At 54.0% G+C, this 13,419-nt stretch overlaps 1 protein-coding gene across 1 annotated transcript; it reads left to right on the top strand.

Moving 5' to 3' along the window:
- The first annotated feature begins 5,975 nt into the window (after positions 1-5,975).
- Positions 5,976-11,808, top strand: Dohh (deoxyhypusine hydroxylase). Its single transcript, XM_090341407.1, has 5 exons — positions 5,976-6,146; positions 7,071-7,386; positions 9,762-9,838; positions 11,083-11,323; positions 11,439-11,808. Exons 2-5 carry the CDS (start codon positions 7,113-7,115, stop codon positions 11,774-11,776), a joined length of 930 nt encoding a protein of 309 aa, XP_090197533.1. The 5' UTR covers positions 5,976-6,146; positions 7,071-7,112; the 3' UTR covers positions 11,777-11,808.
- Positions 11,809-13,419: the final 1,611 nt, after the last annotated feature.

The raw sequence follows: 13,419 nt of genomic DNA, 5'->3' as shown, positions 1-13,419 counted from the left end.
AAATATGGCCCAGAATATTTCCAGGAATAGGGGAAAGCAAAAATGGAGCCAAGGATGAAGTTTAATGGCAAAACACTAGATGCTTAGTCTGAGAGAGACCCGGGGATCCATCACTAGCATTAAAGAAAAAGAAAAGAAAAGGAGAAACTTCTTTGAGAAGTCCTATGCTAGGTCTTTCTGATTTTCGTTGTTTTGTTTTGGGGGATGAGCCCAAGGTTTGGCCACACCCTCATTTTCATGTCTGATTTCTCTCCCCCTCCAGCCAGATACCTGACTCTGTATGTTTGTAACGTGGGTGGCTTCTGCTACAAACCAAGCTAATATTACATGTGATCTGCACAACTACTTAAAAACCAAAAAACAAACAAAAAATAACCAGGTCTTAGGCACAGTAGCCATACCTGTAATCACAGCTATTCCAAAATCTGAAGCAAGAGGACTGAGAGTTCTAAATCAGGCTGAACGTCACAGAACGTTGACTCTGTCTGAAGCAACAAGAAATAGCAACAAGAAAAAAATACATATATATGAAACTCACTGGGAAGCTGGCACAGTGGCTCACGCCTGTAATCCCATCTACTCAGGAGGTTGAGATCTGAGGATCACCACTGGAGGCCAGCCTGGGCAAAAAGCTTGAGAGACCTCATTTTAATAAGCTAGGAGCACACATGGGTCATCTCAATTGTGTCACTAGTATAAATAGGAGGATCACAGTTCAGGCTGACCCAGGCAAGTTGTGAGATCCTAGCTGAAAAAGGACTAAACCAGAAAGTGCTGGAGATGTGACCCAATGGTGGAGCACCTGCTTCAGAAGAATGAGGTCCTGAGTTCAAAACCCTTCAACTAGTCTGGAGACTGAAGTGTGAGGGTTGCCGGCCTCCTCAGCTCCTGGAAGAGGCACAAAGAGTACTTCCAGAATGTGTGTCTGTCTATACCTCCATTCCAGACTTGGAGCCTTTGGGGTCTTATGGCAAAGTATAGGACCCAGGGGAAGCCTGCCGGGGCCAACCGGCAGCAAACCAGGGTTTGCAGATTGGGGTTCCTGAAATAGGGGACAAGGACTAGGAAGAAAAAGAAGAGAGACAGACACACCTGGTCCGGGATGTCCGCAGTCCAGGCAAAGACTGCCTAGACTGCCGCGTTTATTTTTTCCTTCCCCTTCTTCCCTCCTCCTCTCCCAGGGAACCTCCAGGTGTTACATTCATATGGTAATTCTCAGGTCATTTACATAAAATAGGGCCAGAAAACAATAAGACAATATAGCCATCGTCTAATACAAGTCAAGGTACAGTTTAATTTCACTCTGGCTCCCAACAGAAGCCATGACTCAGGTGCCTGTCACTGGCATCCTTGCTCTCCTGCTATCAGCGTCTCCCAGTTCAGCTGGGGCCACATGCCAAGAGCTCAGACTTTCTCCAGCCTTGGTTTGGGTGTGTCTTCCAGTATCTGCTTCCTGCACCCCTAAGCTTATCTGCTCCCCCAGAATATCCTAGGGCATGATCCCACGAGGCACCCTGCACTGTGACCTTCAGAGGCCGCATAGGGAAAACTGAAAACATCACCCAGAGCCAGGAACACAGCTGAGTCTCCAATAAATCACTTATAAAAAGTGGAAACTGGGCAGGGAGCATGGCCTAGGGGTATAGTGCTTGACCCGCAGGGATAAAGCCTTGGGTTGGATTCCTAGGTACCACATACCACAGAAAAAGCCAGAAGTGGTGCTGTGGCTCAAGCAGTAAAGCGCGAGGCTTGAAAAAGCCAAAGGACAGCGTTCAGGTGCTGAGTTCAAGCCTCAGGAACAGAAAGAAAATAAAAAATCCTCAGAAACCATAGGCTGGATGTGTTTTGGTGCCTGTTATAGTGGCAGAACACAGGTCCTCAATAGAGTTTGTGCAATGAGTGAATCAATGAATGAAAAATTAAACTAGAAACTGATTTTTAAATTTTTTAACTTTTTTCTTTCTGTTGATTGTAGTGCTACAAACTCAGGGTTTGGGCACTGTCCATGAGCTATCTCACTCAAGGCTAGTGCCCTACCACTTTCAGCCACAGTGCAACTTTGAGTTTTCTGATGGTCTGCTGGAAATAAGAGTCTCACAGATTTTTCATGCCCAGGATGGCTTTGAACTCTAATCCTCAGATATCAGCCTCCTGAGTAGGCAGGATTACAGGACTGAGCTACCAGTGTCTAGACAGAAATTTATTTTTCAAAAAGACTTCTAGGTCTGGGAGTTTAGCCTAGTGGTAGAGTGCTTCCCTAGCATGTACCAAGTCTTGGGGTCAATTCCTTAGTACCACATAGAAAAAGCCAGAAGTGGTGCTGTGGCTCAAGTGGTAGAGCTCTAGCTTTGAGAAAGCCCAAGGACAGTGCTCAGGCCCTGAGCTCAAGCCCCAGGACTGGCAAAAAGAAAAGAAAAGAAAAGGTTTCTAATCAGAGCAGGTAGGATGAGAGAGGTCTGGTCCCCTGATGCCTGGCTTTAATTTATTAATTTATTTATTTATCTAGCCAGTCCAGGGGCTTGAGCTCAGGGCCTGAGCTCTACCTCTTGAGCAGTAGCACCACTTCCAGCCTTTTTTCTATGCATGTAGTACTGAGGAATTGAACCCAGGTTTTCATGCAGGCTAGGCAAGCACTCTACTACTAGGCCGAACTCCCAGTCCTTGGCTTGAATTTTTTTGCTACTGGGGTTTGACCTCAGGGTCTTGTGCCCCATACACTCAGCCCGACGGCTCATTTTGTCAGGAAAAACGGCAAGTCCTCCATGGTTCTGGATAGTTCTTCCTGCAAAGTGAAGTCCTCCCCCCCATACCACTTTTCAAGTTTTATTATGTTTGTCTCCCTCAATGCCACAATCGGAAACCTGAAAATTGTACCCTCAAGCCACAAGTGTGAACCCTCAAAAGCAGCAAAAAGAAACAAGCCTCTTATACAAACTTACACATCTTTCTTCTTTTTTTTTTTTTTTTTTGCCAGTCCTGGGCTCGAGCTCAGGGCCTGAGCCCTGTTCTTGGACTTTCTCAAGGCTAGAGCTCTACCACTTGAGCCTCAGCACCACTTCCGGCTTTTTTTCTATGTATGTGGTAGCGAGGAATGGAACCCGGGTCTTCATGCATGCTAGGCAAGCACTTTAACCACTAGGCCAAACTCCCGGCCCCCACATCTTTGTTCTTTCTCATCCAAATCATTTTTTTTTTGCAAGTCATGAGACTTGAACTCAGGGCCTGGACACAGCGCCACTTCTGGCTTTTTCTGTGTATACAGTACTGCAGAATTGAACCCAGGGCTTCATGCATGGTGGCAAACACTATCACTAAGCTACCTTCCCAGCTCCCACATGATTTTTTTTTTTTTTGTCGGTAGTGGGGCTTGAACTCTGGTCTTGGGAGCTGTCCCTGAGCTCTTCAGCTCAAGGCTACCTCCCTACCCCTTGAGCCACAGCACCACTTCCCGTTTTCTGGTGGTTCATTAGAGATAAGAACCTCACGGACTTTAGTTCGCGGGCTGGCGTTGAACCGAGATCCTCAGATCTCAGCCTCCTGAGTAGCTAGGATGACAGGCGTGAGGCCTGGGCGACCGGCTATCATTTTCCTTTTTAGAATCACCTCTCTCTGTTGCCTCTGAGGCCATTGGCCACGCCCCCGAGGCCATTGGCCACGCCCCCCGGAGCCAGGCCCCGCCCCAGAAGCGCCGCGCATGCTCTGTCGTTCGCCGTGCCTGCACTTTCTCCGCTCCCCCCTCCTCCCGCTTCGCAGGGAATCGGTTCAAACCATTTCCACTTGTTCCTGGGGGGGAACCGGAGTGACTTCTCCCGGAAGAAGGGTGGCAGCGACCACTTCCATTCTCTAAGGAGTTTTGCTGACTTCCTGATACTGTAGAGGTTTGTTTTTTCACGTCGCCGACGCTGCCCGTGACATCGGGGGCTCCCTTCGCCGTGGGGGAGATTCCACCGCTACCCCCCCCACCCCGCGGCAGTCTTGGTACCGTCCGGCCTGGTCACGTGGGTGGCAAGATGGCGGCCCCCGGGGCGCTCCGCGAGCGTCTGGTCAGCTGGAGCTGAGCTAAGGTAACCAGCGGCCCTGCTGCTTCTCCGGAGCACGCTGTGAACTTGGGGCGGACGGGCGGGCACGGGGAGGCCGCCCCGGGGGGTGGACATGAGGCCTCCGGGACTCGAGGGCCGGGCGGCTGGAGGCCCAGGCGCTGAGAGGGAGCCCGGGTTCCCGCCCCGGCTTCCCCGGGGCTTCCGGGCGTCCCTGCGCATCCGGCGAGCCCTGGGGGTCGGGTCCGGGCGGCCGCGTCGGCGGGGTTGGCATGCGCACTTCCGGCGCTGGGGCGGGGGGCGTGGGTCCCGGGGGCCCCTGGGCCGGGGCCCGCTGCGGGGAGCCCTTCCTGGGGCCGTGCCTAGGTCCAGGAGCGAGAGCCTTGTGTAGCGAGGTCTCCAGCAGGCGAAGGGCCCCCCCGTGCCCCGCAGGCTTCCACCCGGCTAATTCTTCCTGTCAAGTCGCGGGACTTGAACTCCGGGCCTCGGCGTTGTCCACCGGTGCCCGGCCTGTCTGCACGTTAGACCCTAACTGAGCAATCTTCTGCTTAGCTCCAGGCTGATTTACTGAGCCTCAGGGCCTCGCCCTTCCTCCACTGCCCACTCGGATCTGCTGTAAAGCGTGAATTTCAGGACCACAGGTGGCTTGAAAATACTGAGCTGGGAGAGGGATGAGAGGGATGTCTCACCGGCTGGCCTTGAACTCACAAGTCTTGATGTCCAGGACTTGCTAGCACTGGGATTACAGGTGTGCCACCGTCACACCTGACTTGAACTTGAAGGATATTTGTCCCAGCTCAGGGCTTGCTCAAGACCTGTTATACCCTCTTTGCCCTTCTCAGTGTTCTGCAGCCAGGGCCTGTCCTAGCCCTAGATAATTCTGTTCTTTCTGGGAGATTCAGGTCTCTGGCCATGAGAAGGCAGTCCCAGTCTTTCTGACCCGTTTTGAGGGAGGCTCTCTATAGAACAGGAGATGGGGTTCCCATCTGCCTCTTAGTGACAGAGGGTGCTTCGGACAAAACAAGGAGTCAGACCTTCCCGCTGCCACAGTATGCCCTTCTAGTCACCTGAGCCCTTTTAATAAAAAATGTCGCTCCCTGATTGATGGCCGCCATGCCAAGGCAGCCAGCCATCCATCCCTCCCATCCCTCATTAACCCTACCGACGCCGCTGGAGAGTGACTCAGGCACGCCTCAGCCTGCTAGTTACGACCAAAGAACCTGCCAGCTCCTCCATTTGTCAGGAAGTTGGTGAGGCAAGGGACGTCTCTGAGGCAGGTGTGGTAGCATCCCTTAGTGATCGCAGCATTCAGGAGCACTCGGGATAAGACCCTGTTGTAAAATAAATAAGGAGGGGCTGGGAACATAGTCTAGTGGGAGAGTGTTTGCCTAGCATGAACAAAGCCCTGGATTCGATTCCTCAGTACCACATATACAGAAAGAAAAGTGGTGGTTGGCGCAGTGGCTCATGCCTGGCATCCTAGCTACTCGGGAGGCTGAGAATCGAGGTTCAAAGCCAGCCTGGGCTCAAAAGGACCTGAGACTCTTCTCTCCAATTAACCTCTAGAAAGGGGAAAGTGGGGCTTGGCACAAGGGTAGAGCCGTAGCCTTGAGCTGAAGAGCTCAGGGACAGCGCCCAGGCCAAGTTCAAGCCCCATGACCCAAAAAAGAAAAAGAAAAAAAAAAAAAAAAAAGAGAGAAGTGGTGCTGTGGCCAAGTGGCAGAGTTCTAGTGTTGGGGAAAATGTGCCTAAGGATAGGGCTCAGGCCCTGAATTTAAGCCCCAGGACTGGCTAAATAAATTAAATAAGTAGATTTGAAACAACAGCAGCAAAGACTTGTCAAGAGCTGAGCTGCTGAGATTGCTAAGTGCAGGTTGGCTGTCAATATGCCTTTGCTTTCCTGTAAAGTAGATAGGCCTCCCGTGTGTGTTACTGGGCCAAAGTGAGGTTTGACAGACCCCATGTGGCTGAGGGTCATTCACAGTGAGTGCTCTGGAAAAGCCAGATGCTATTGTTACTGTGTTTGCTTTCCCTTAGCCTTATTCTTTTTTCCCTCAAAGCTGGTGCTGTACCCATTGAGGCACACCTCCACTTCCTGGTTCATTGGAGGTAAGAGACTCACTCGCTTTTCTTTTCTTGCCTGGGCTGGTTTTGAGCTGCACTTTTCAGATCTCAGCCTCCTGACAAGGATTACAGGCATGAACCACCGAAACACAGCCTTGTTAGGGTTCTTGTTTTCATCATGGACCTAGTGTGTTTGCATCCTTGTGCTCAGTGTTGGGTACACAGCAGGGACAGAGATCTACAGTTCTTGTCTTCACAGTTTTAATTCTAGCCAGGGTTAGGACTAACCATAAGCCAGGCTGGTGGCTCACGCCTGTAATCCTAGCTACTCTTGGAGGCTAAGATCTAAGGATCATGGTTCAAAGCCATCCCAGGCACAAAAGACTGAGAAACTCTTATCTCCAATTAATAAATAGAAAATAGGAAGTGGGGCTGAGGCTCCAGGGGTAGGGTGGTAGCCTTGAGCTGATGAGCTCAGGGACAACACCCAGGCCCAGAGTTCAAGCCCCATGACCCACAAAATTAAAAAAAAATTTAACCATAAGTAAGTCAGTTAATACGTATTTTAGTAACAGCACTTTGAATAAAAACAAGGAAAAGAGGGATAGAAGCAGAAGGGGTAGTAATGCAGACTGTGATAGGGAAGGCTCCTCAGAGGAGATGATGGTTGAGACCCGGGGAAAATAGCATGTACAAATATCCTGGGGCCTTGGCCTGAATGCCAATTCTCCCCTGTGTGTCAGTGATGGCCTCCGCTGGTCACCTCTGCTCACCTTCAGCAGACCAGCAGAGGCCATCACTGAGGAGGAGCTGGTGTAGAGGCTGAGGCCCAGAAAGGGAGGGCAGCTTTAGGAAGTTACACAGCAAGCTGTAGCACGTAGAGCTCCTGGGCAGGACATCCTGCTGGGCAGTCCCTAACTATGTCAGCCAAACTAACTTTTAACCTAGGCTCTCATTTTTCTGCTATAGACAAGAACCAGATCAGAGGGCCTGTGGGAAGAGGCAGGCACCATGGTGACCGGGCAGGAGGTGGATGCGATCGGCCAGAGGCTGGTGGACCCCTTGCAGCCCCTGCAGGCCCGCTTCCGGGCGCTCTTCACGCTGCGGGGGATCGGGGGCCCGAGTGCCATTGCCTGGATCAGCCGTGCCTTCAAGGACGATTCTGCCCTGCTCAAGCATGAGCTGGCCTACTGCCTGGGCCAGATGCAGGACTCCCGCGCCATCCCTGTGCTGGTGGACGTGCTGCGCGACACTGGCCAGGAGCCCATGGTGCGCCACGAGGCAGGTGAGGGGCCCGGGCTCTGCCACATCCAGGCTCCCACAAGGGCAGCCTGCCTGGGGCAGCAGGGAACTCAGGGAGTGTGGGGGGAGTTTTCTTAATTCACCTGTCAGCACCTGTCAGTGAATGGTGTGGCTATTTGTCAGTAAAACTTTATGTGTACATGGAACTCCTACATCAGGGAATCTTCCACTTGGTTTAGAGTTAGTTCCTCTTTGTGGGGCCCTGGCTGGTCTGGAACTTGTGATCCTCTGTTACCATTTTCCGTGCAATCACAGGTCTGTGTCACATATGGCTGGGCTTTGTTTCTTTAAAATTTTCATCTGGGCTCTGGTAGCCCATACCTGTAATATATATGTAATATATATTATATATATATATATATAATATATATATATATAGGTCATGGGACTTTAACTCTGGGCCTGGGGATTGCCCCTGAGCTCTTCAGCTTAAGGCTATTGCCCTACCCACAGCCCTACTTCCCATTTTCTAGTAGTTAATTGGAGATAAGAGTCTCTTGTTCTTTTTTCTTTTTTTTTTTTTGCCAGTCCTGGGCTTAAGCTCAGGTCCTGAGCACTGTCCTTGGCTTTTTCTCAAGGCTAGAGCTCTACCACTTGAGTCTCAGCACCACTTCTGGCTTTTTCTAAGTATGTGGTACCAAGGAATCGAACCCAGGTCTTCGTGCATGCTAGGCAAGCACTCTTCCCCTAGGCCAAACTCCCGGCCCGAGTCTCTTGTTCTTGCTGGGCACAGTGACTGACACCTGTAATCCTCGCTACTCTGGAGGCTGATATCTGAGGATCGCAGTTCAAGGCCAACCCAAAGCTAGCTCGCAGTTCAAAGCCAGCCCTAGCAGACTCTTATCTCCAATTAATAACCCTAGAAAACCAGGTGTGGGGCTGTGGTTCCAGGGGTAGGGTGGTAGCCTTGAGCTGAAGAGCTCAGGGACAGCGCCCAGCCCAGAGTTCAGCCCCATGAACCTACCCCCCACCCACCCCTAAAAAAAAGAAGAAAAGACTCTCATGTTCTTTGGTGTCCGTGCTGGCTTTGAACCATGATGCTCAAATCTTCAAATCTTAGCATCCTGAGTAGCTAGGATTATAGGCATGAGCCACCGCACACCCAGCCATCTGGAGAATTGTGGCTGGAGGCTGGCCTGACCAGAGAAGTCCAAGACCGGGGCTGGAAGCGTGGCCTAATGGTAGAATACTTGCAGGAAGAGTGCATGCACAAAGCCCTGGATTCAGTTCTTCAGTTGCACGTACACAGAAAAAGCTGGAAGTGGTACTGTGGCTCAAGTGGTAGAGCGCTAGCCTTGAGACAGCCCAAAGATAATGCCCAGTCCCTGAGTTCAAGCCCCAGGACTGGCAAAAGAAACAAAAGTCTTGAGACTTCATCTCCAGCTAACAGCTGAGCTAGAAGCTGAGCTAGAAGCATGGTTCAAGTGGAAGAACAGCAGCCAGGAACAAGCTGATAAAGTGCAAAATCCTGAGTTCAAACCTCAGTACAAAAGAAAAAACTTATTAAGAAAAAAAATGGTTCCAGCAGGTGTGATGACTCACGCCTGTAATCCTAGCTCCTCAGGAGGCTGAGATCTGAGGATTGCAGTTCAAAGCCAGCCCCGGCTCAAGAAGTAGGGCAGTAGCCTTGAGCTGAAGAGTTCAGGGACAGCACCCAGGCCCAGAGGCCACACCCACGACCGAGAAAAACAAACCACTGCCCCCTTCCATCCCAGCAGTCGACGGTAGCTGTAGATTGCCAGCCTGACGTGCACAGTCGGCCTGCAGCACCCCTTGACTTCAACAGATGCGCCCTGATAACCGTACATGTGCATGATGAGCCGAGCTGGACTCGAGTCACCTGTGTCTGTAATCCCAGCTGCCTGGGTGGTTTTAGAGCAGCCCACCTAGAAAAGTTGATGAGCCTCTCCTCGACCCGTAGCTGGGATCAGGAGGGCATGTGTCCATTACAGTTAACTGGGAGGCTGAAACTAGAGGATCTCCATTGCAGGCCGGAACACCCAGAAAACTTTGAGGGATTCCATCGCTCTCCTAGGAGGGAAGCTGGGTGTGGCAGGCAAACCTGTGGCCCCAAGATGACAGAAAGCTGAAAGCAGGCGGGTCATGGCTTAGTCCCTCGATTAGGTAGGAAGCCAGTGAAAAACAGGGCTGAAACCATGGCCCAGCCATGTCCTGCCAGTCTAGGAAGTGCAAAAGCCCAGGGTTCAAACTCCACTACCACCCAAAAAACAAAAACTAGAGTGTGTGCTACCTGAACAGGCAGCTTGCGGGGAGGGCTGACAGCTGGTTGACAGTTGCAAGGGAGCTCTGTTTGCTAGCTCACTAATCAACCTAGGCGCTCCGGCTTGCTCTTCTCAGGGGAGGCGCTAGGGGCCATCGGGAACCCCGAAGTCTTGGAACTCTTGAAGCAGTATTCCACTGACCCTGTGGTTGAGGTAAGGGGGCCTCCCCGACCCCAGTGCCCTTCCTGCCCTTCCCTGGCTTGGACTGGCTTCAGGACCAGCTTTGGTTGCCAGGCCAACCCCTTGGCCAAGGATGCTACAGGACCGAGCAACCAGCCAGCAAGACTTTAGCTGCTGTCCCTAGCTGCCCACCCCAGCCTGGAGCCAGGGAAACCCGCCCGGCTCAGGCATGGCCCCTCTGCCAGCACCCCACACTCCCCTCAGCCCCCAGGTTCCTTCAAGCTTCCCTGCACCGGTCAGCATGTTGAAATAGCACATTTGCTGCCATCACTCACTGCAAGTAGTTCCTCCTCTGGAGCACGTGCAGCTAGCCATCCATCTAGTTCTGGAAGGTTGTCCTCACCTCAGAAAGTCTCCACCCGGGCCTGGAGTGTGGCCTAGTGGTTAAAGTGCTTGCCTAGCATGCATGAAGACCCGGGTTCGATTCCTTGGTACCACATACATAGAAAAAAGCGGGAAGTGGTGCTGAGGCTCAAGTGGTAGAGCTCTAGCCTTGAGAAAGTCCAAGGACAGTGCTCAGGCCTTGAGCTCAAGCCCAGGACTGGCAAAAAAAAAAAAAAAAAGTCTCCACCCCCACCCCACGAGCAGAGACCTGTCCCTGGATCCACACACACACACACACACACACACCTGTGAGGCCTTTCGTGTCCATCTGTTACACACAGCTGTGAGGCCTTTCGTGTCTGCTTCCCTCACTTAGCACAGTGGACTTGGGTCCCAGCCAAGTCTTGTGTGGAGGACCAGGCTGTGTCTATTTGTGGGCACTTCAGTTGTTCCTCCCTTTTGGCCCCCAGCTGCTGTGGGCTTGTGTGTGTGTGCATCTTTGTGTCCATCTGTCACTTGACTTTTCTGTCTGCTCTCCTGGCAGCCACAGGTGAAGGTACCAGCCACGCTTGAGTACTTAAGGCCTCCCATTGCTGTCCCTGGTCGGGACAGAACCCGGCCCTCCCCTCCGGCCCGTCATCCCTGCTGCTCACTGCCACCCCCGCACAGTGCTCCTGCCCCAGGGCCTTTGCCCTGCCTGTCCCCCCCCCCTTGAGCCCTTCCCTTGGTTTCCTCGAGGTCACCCATTAAGACCCTCCCTGTCACCTCCATTTCTCTGGCCTCATCCACCCCTGCCGGGCTGCCAGGATTTGAGGGACCTCCCGTGGGCGGTGGGACCAGAGTCTGTCTCCACCTCTGGGACGCGATGGCTGCCCTGGTCCCTCGTCCCGCAGGTGGCCGAGACGTGCCAGCTGGCCGTGCGGCGGCTGGAGTGGCTGCAGCAGCACCCCGGGGAGCCAGCGACCTCGGGACCCTACCTGTCCGTGGACCCCGCGCCCCCCGCGGAGGAGCGGGACGTGGGGCGCCTGCGGGAGGCGCTGCTGGACGAGGCCCGGCCGCTCTTCGACCGCTACCGCGCCATGTTCGCCCTGCGCAACGCAGGCAGCGAGGAGGCCGCGCTGGCGCTGGCTGAGGGTGAGCGGGGCCCCGGGGGGGGGGGGGTGTCTGGGTCCCCATCCATCCCGCAGCCCCGGGGATCCGTCCCGCGTCCGCGGCCCCGGCCCGCCTGACCCTGCGCCCCTGCCCGCAGGCCTGCGCTGCGGCAGCGCTCTGTTCCGGCACGAGGTGGGCTACGTCCTGGGGCAGCTGCAGCATGAGGCGGCCGTGCCGGGCCTGGCCGCCGCGCTCGCCCGCCGCGCCGAGAGCCCCATGGTGCGGCACGAGTGCGCCGAGGCGCTGGGCGCCATCGCTCGTCCCGCCTGCCTGGCCGCGCTGCAGGCCCACGCGGCCGACCCCGAGCGCGTGGTGCGGGAGAGCTGCGAGGTGGCCCTCGACATGTACGAGCACCAGAGCGCCGCTGCCTTCCAGTACGCCGATGGCCTGGAGCGCCTGCGCGCGCCGCCCCAGCCGGCCACGCCCCCGCGATAGGCCACGCCCCCGTGCTGCCCTGCTCCCACCTCCTGCCGCGGAGGCGCCTGGACTCCGGGTGGGTGTCATGGGATTGAGGGTTTTAAGGGGACCCAGGGGGCAGAGCTGGGGTTCTTGAAAAGGGTCACCACGAAAATGACTCCCGTTTTACCAGGACGAAGGGAGAGTCTACCAATGCCCCCCTCCCCTCCTCCCCTCCCATGGGCTTGGGGCAAAGCAGATCCCAGGACCTGGCCCAGTAGAATATTAAATTATTTTTGCCTGGTGACACTAGCTTGTGTGTGTGTACACGAGACCTGCTGCCACTGACCGCCATCTGAGCCCAGCTCCCTCCATAACATCATGGGAGGTAGCTGGCTCTCACTGAGGACACGGAGAAAGGGGGTCAGTGGTACAGCCAAGAGCACAGGCTGGGGGCTCCCCTGCAACTCCACACTCACTGCTTTGCTCTCCCTGAGTGGGTAGGAGTGTGGCCTGCAAGCCTGAGGGAATTCCAGTGTCCATAGGGGGTAACTGAGATCTGGGTTACCGGTCCATCTTTCTGTGTGTCTTTCACATGAAGTACCTGTGGACCTGCTCCTCCTCCTCCCAGTCCTCCTCACACAAGGTTGTGCTCCTGCCCACAGCCACTCCCAGAGTAGCAATTCCAGCAGCAGCAGCAGCAGCAGCACTTGGGTTAAACTGTGTCCCCCACAGCACATGGCCCGTCCTATCCCTAGTACCTGGGAACAGGACTTCATTGTAAATTAGCCTTAGGAACTTGGCATGTGGCCCAAGGGATTTGAGGCCAGCCTGCCTGAGACCCTGTGCTACAAGGAAAGTGGGCTGGGAGCTTGCATTGGTGGTTCACATTTGCAGTCCCCAGCTACTCAGGAGTCTGAGATCTGAGAATCCTGGTTCAAAGCCAGCCCAGGCAGCCAGATCTGTGAGGTCTTCCTTTAAGCACCAAAAGAACCAGAAGTGAAGCTCAGGGACAGAACCCTGTCCCTGAGTTCAAACCCCAGGACTGGCAAAAAAAATAAAGATAAAAAGAAGGTGTCAGTGCTGGGATTTGAACTCGGATCTTTCTGGCCACTGCCACTGGCTCCTGATGCCTTCCAGTGATCCATGTCAGTGAGTGGAAACCTTGCCATGCCACATGCTCACACTGAATGCACCTCATTTTCCTCCTTTTACAATTTTTCCCACCTCCTCCCCTTGGCCCTCCCCTTGCCCATCCTCCCTGCTGTCACCAGAGGGCGCACTTGAGCACCACGTCCAATCTCCTGTCTGCCCACGGCCTTCCCTTCTCCCAGGATGGGCACCCGAGTCCTCCTCCGACCCACAGGGCTCTGCATGACCTAAACAATCCCCTCCCTGCCTCCTCCTCTGCCCTCAGCCCGCTTCCACTGCCCTGGGACTCACCAGGCTGGGCTCGGCCCCAGGGCCTTGGCTCAGTCTGTAACCTCTGTCGGGTTGCTTCTCTTGGTCCCCACAGCCAGTTCTCTTCTTCTTATTATTTTTTTTAAACCTAGGTCTTCAGAGCCCGGGCACTGTCCTTAGCCTTCTCATTCAAGGCTGGCACTTGAATCACAGCTGCAATTCTGGCTCTTGGGTGGTTAGTTGGAGATAAGTGTCTCAGGACTTTCTTCTTTCCTTCCTTT

Source organism: Megascapheus bottae, chromosome 1 (genome assembly GCF_031878675.1).
Source record: "Megascapheus bottae isolate mThoBot1 chromosome 1, mThoBot2.hap1, whole genome shotgun sequence".
NCBI classification, from domain to species: Eukaryota; Metazoa; Chordata; class Mammalia; order Rodentia; family Geomyidae; genus Megascapheus; species Megascapheus bottae.
This window is presented reverse-complemented; position numbering and strand designations above follow the sequence as displayed.

Excerpts from the sequence above, each read along its gene's own strand:
- Dohh (XM_090341407.1), top strand. The coding sequence starts at position 7,113 with ATGGTGACCGGGCAGGAGGTGGATGCGATCGGCCAGAGGCTGGTGGAC. Across the intron at positions 7,387-9,761 it reads CATGGTGCGCCACGAGGCAG|GGGAGGCGCTAGGGGCCATC; the intron begins GTGAGGGGCCCG and ends TGCTCTTCTCAG. Across the intron at positions 9,839-11,082 it reads CCACTGACCCTGTGGTTGAG|GTGGCCGAGACGTGCCAGCT; the intron begins GTAAGGGGGCCT and ends CTCGTCCCGCAG.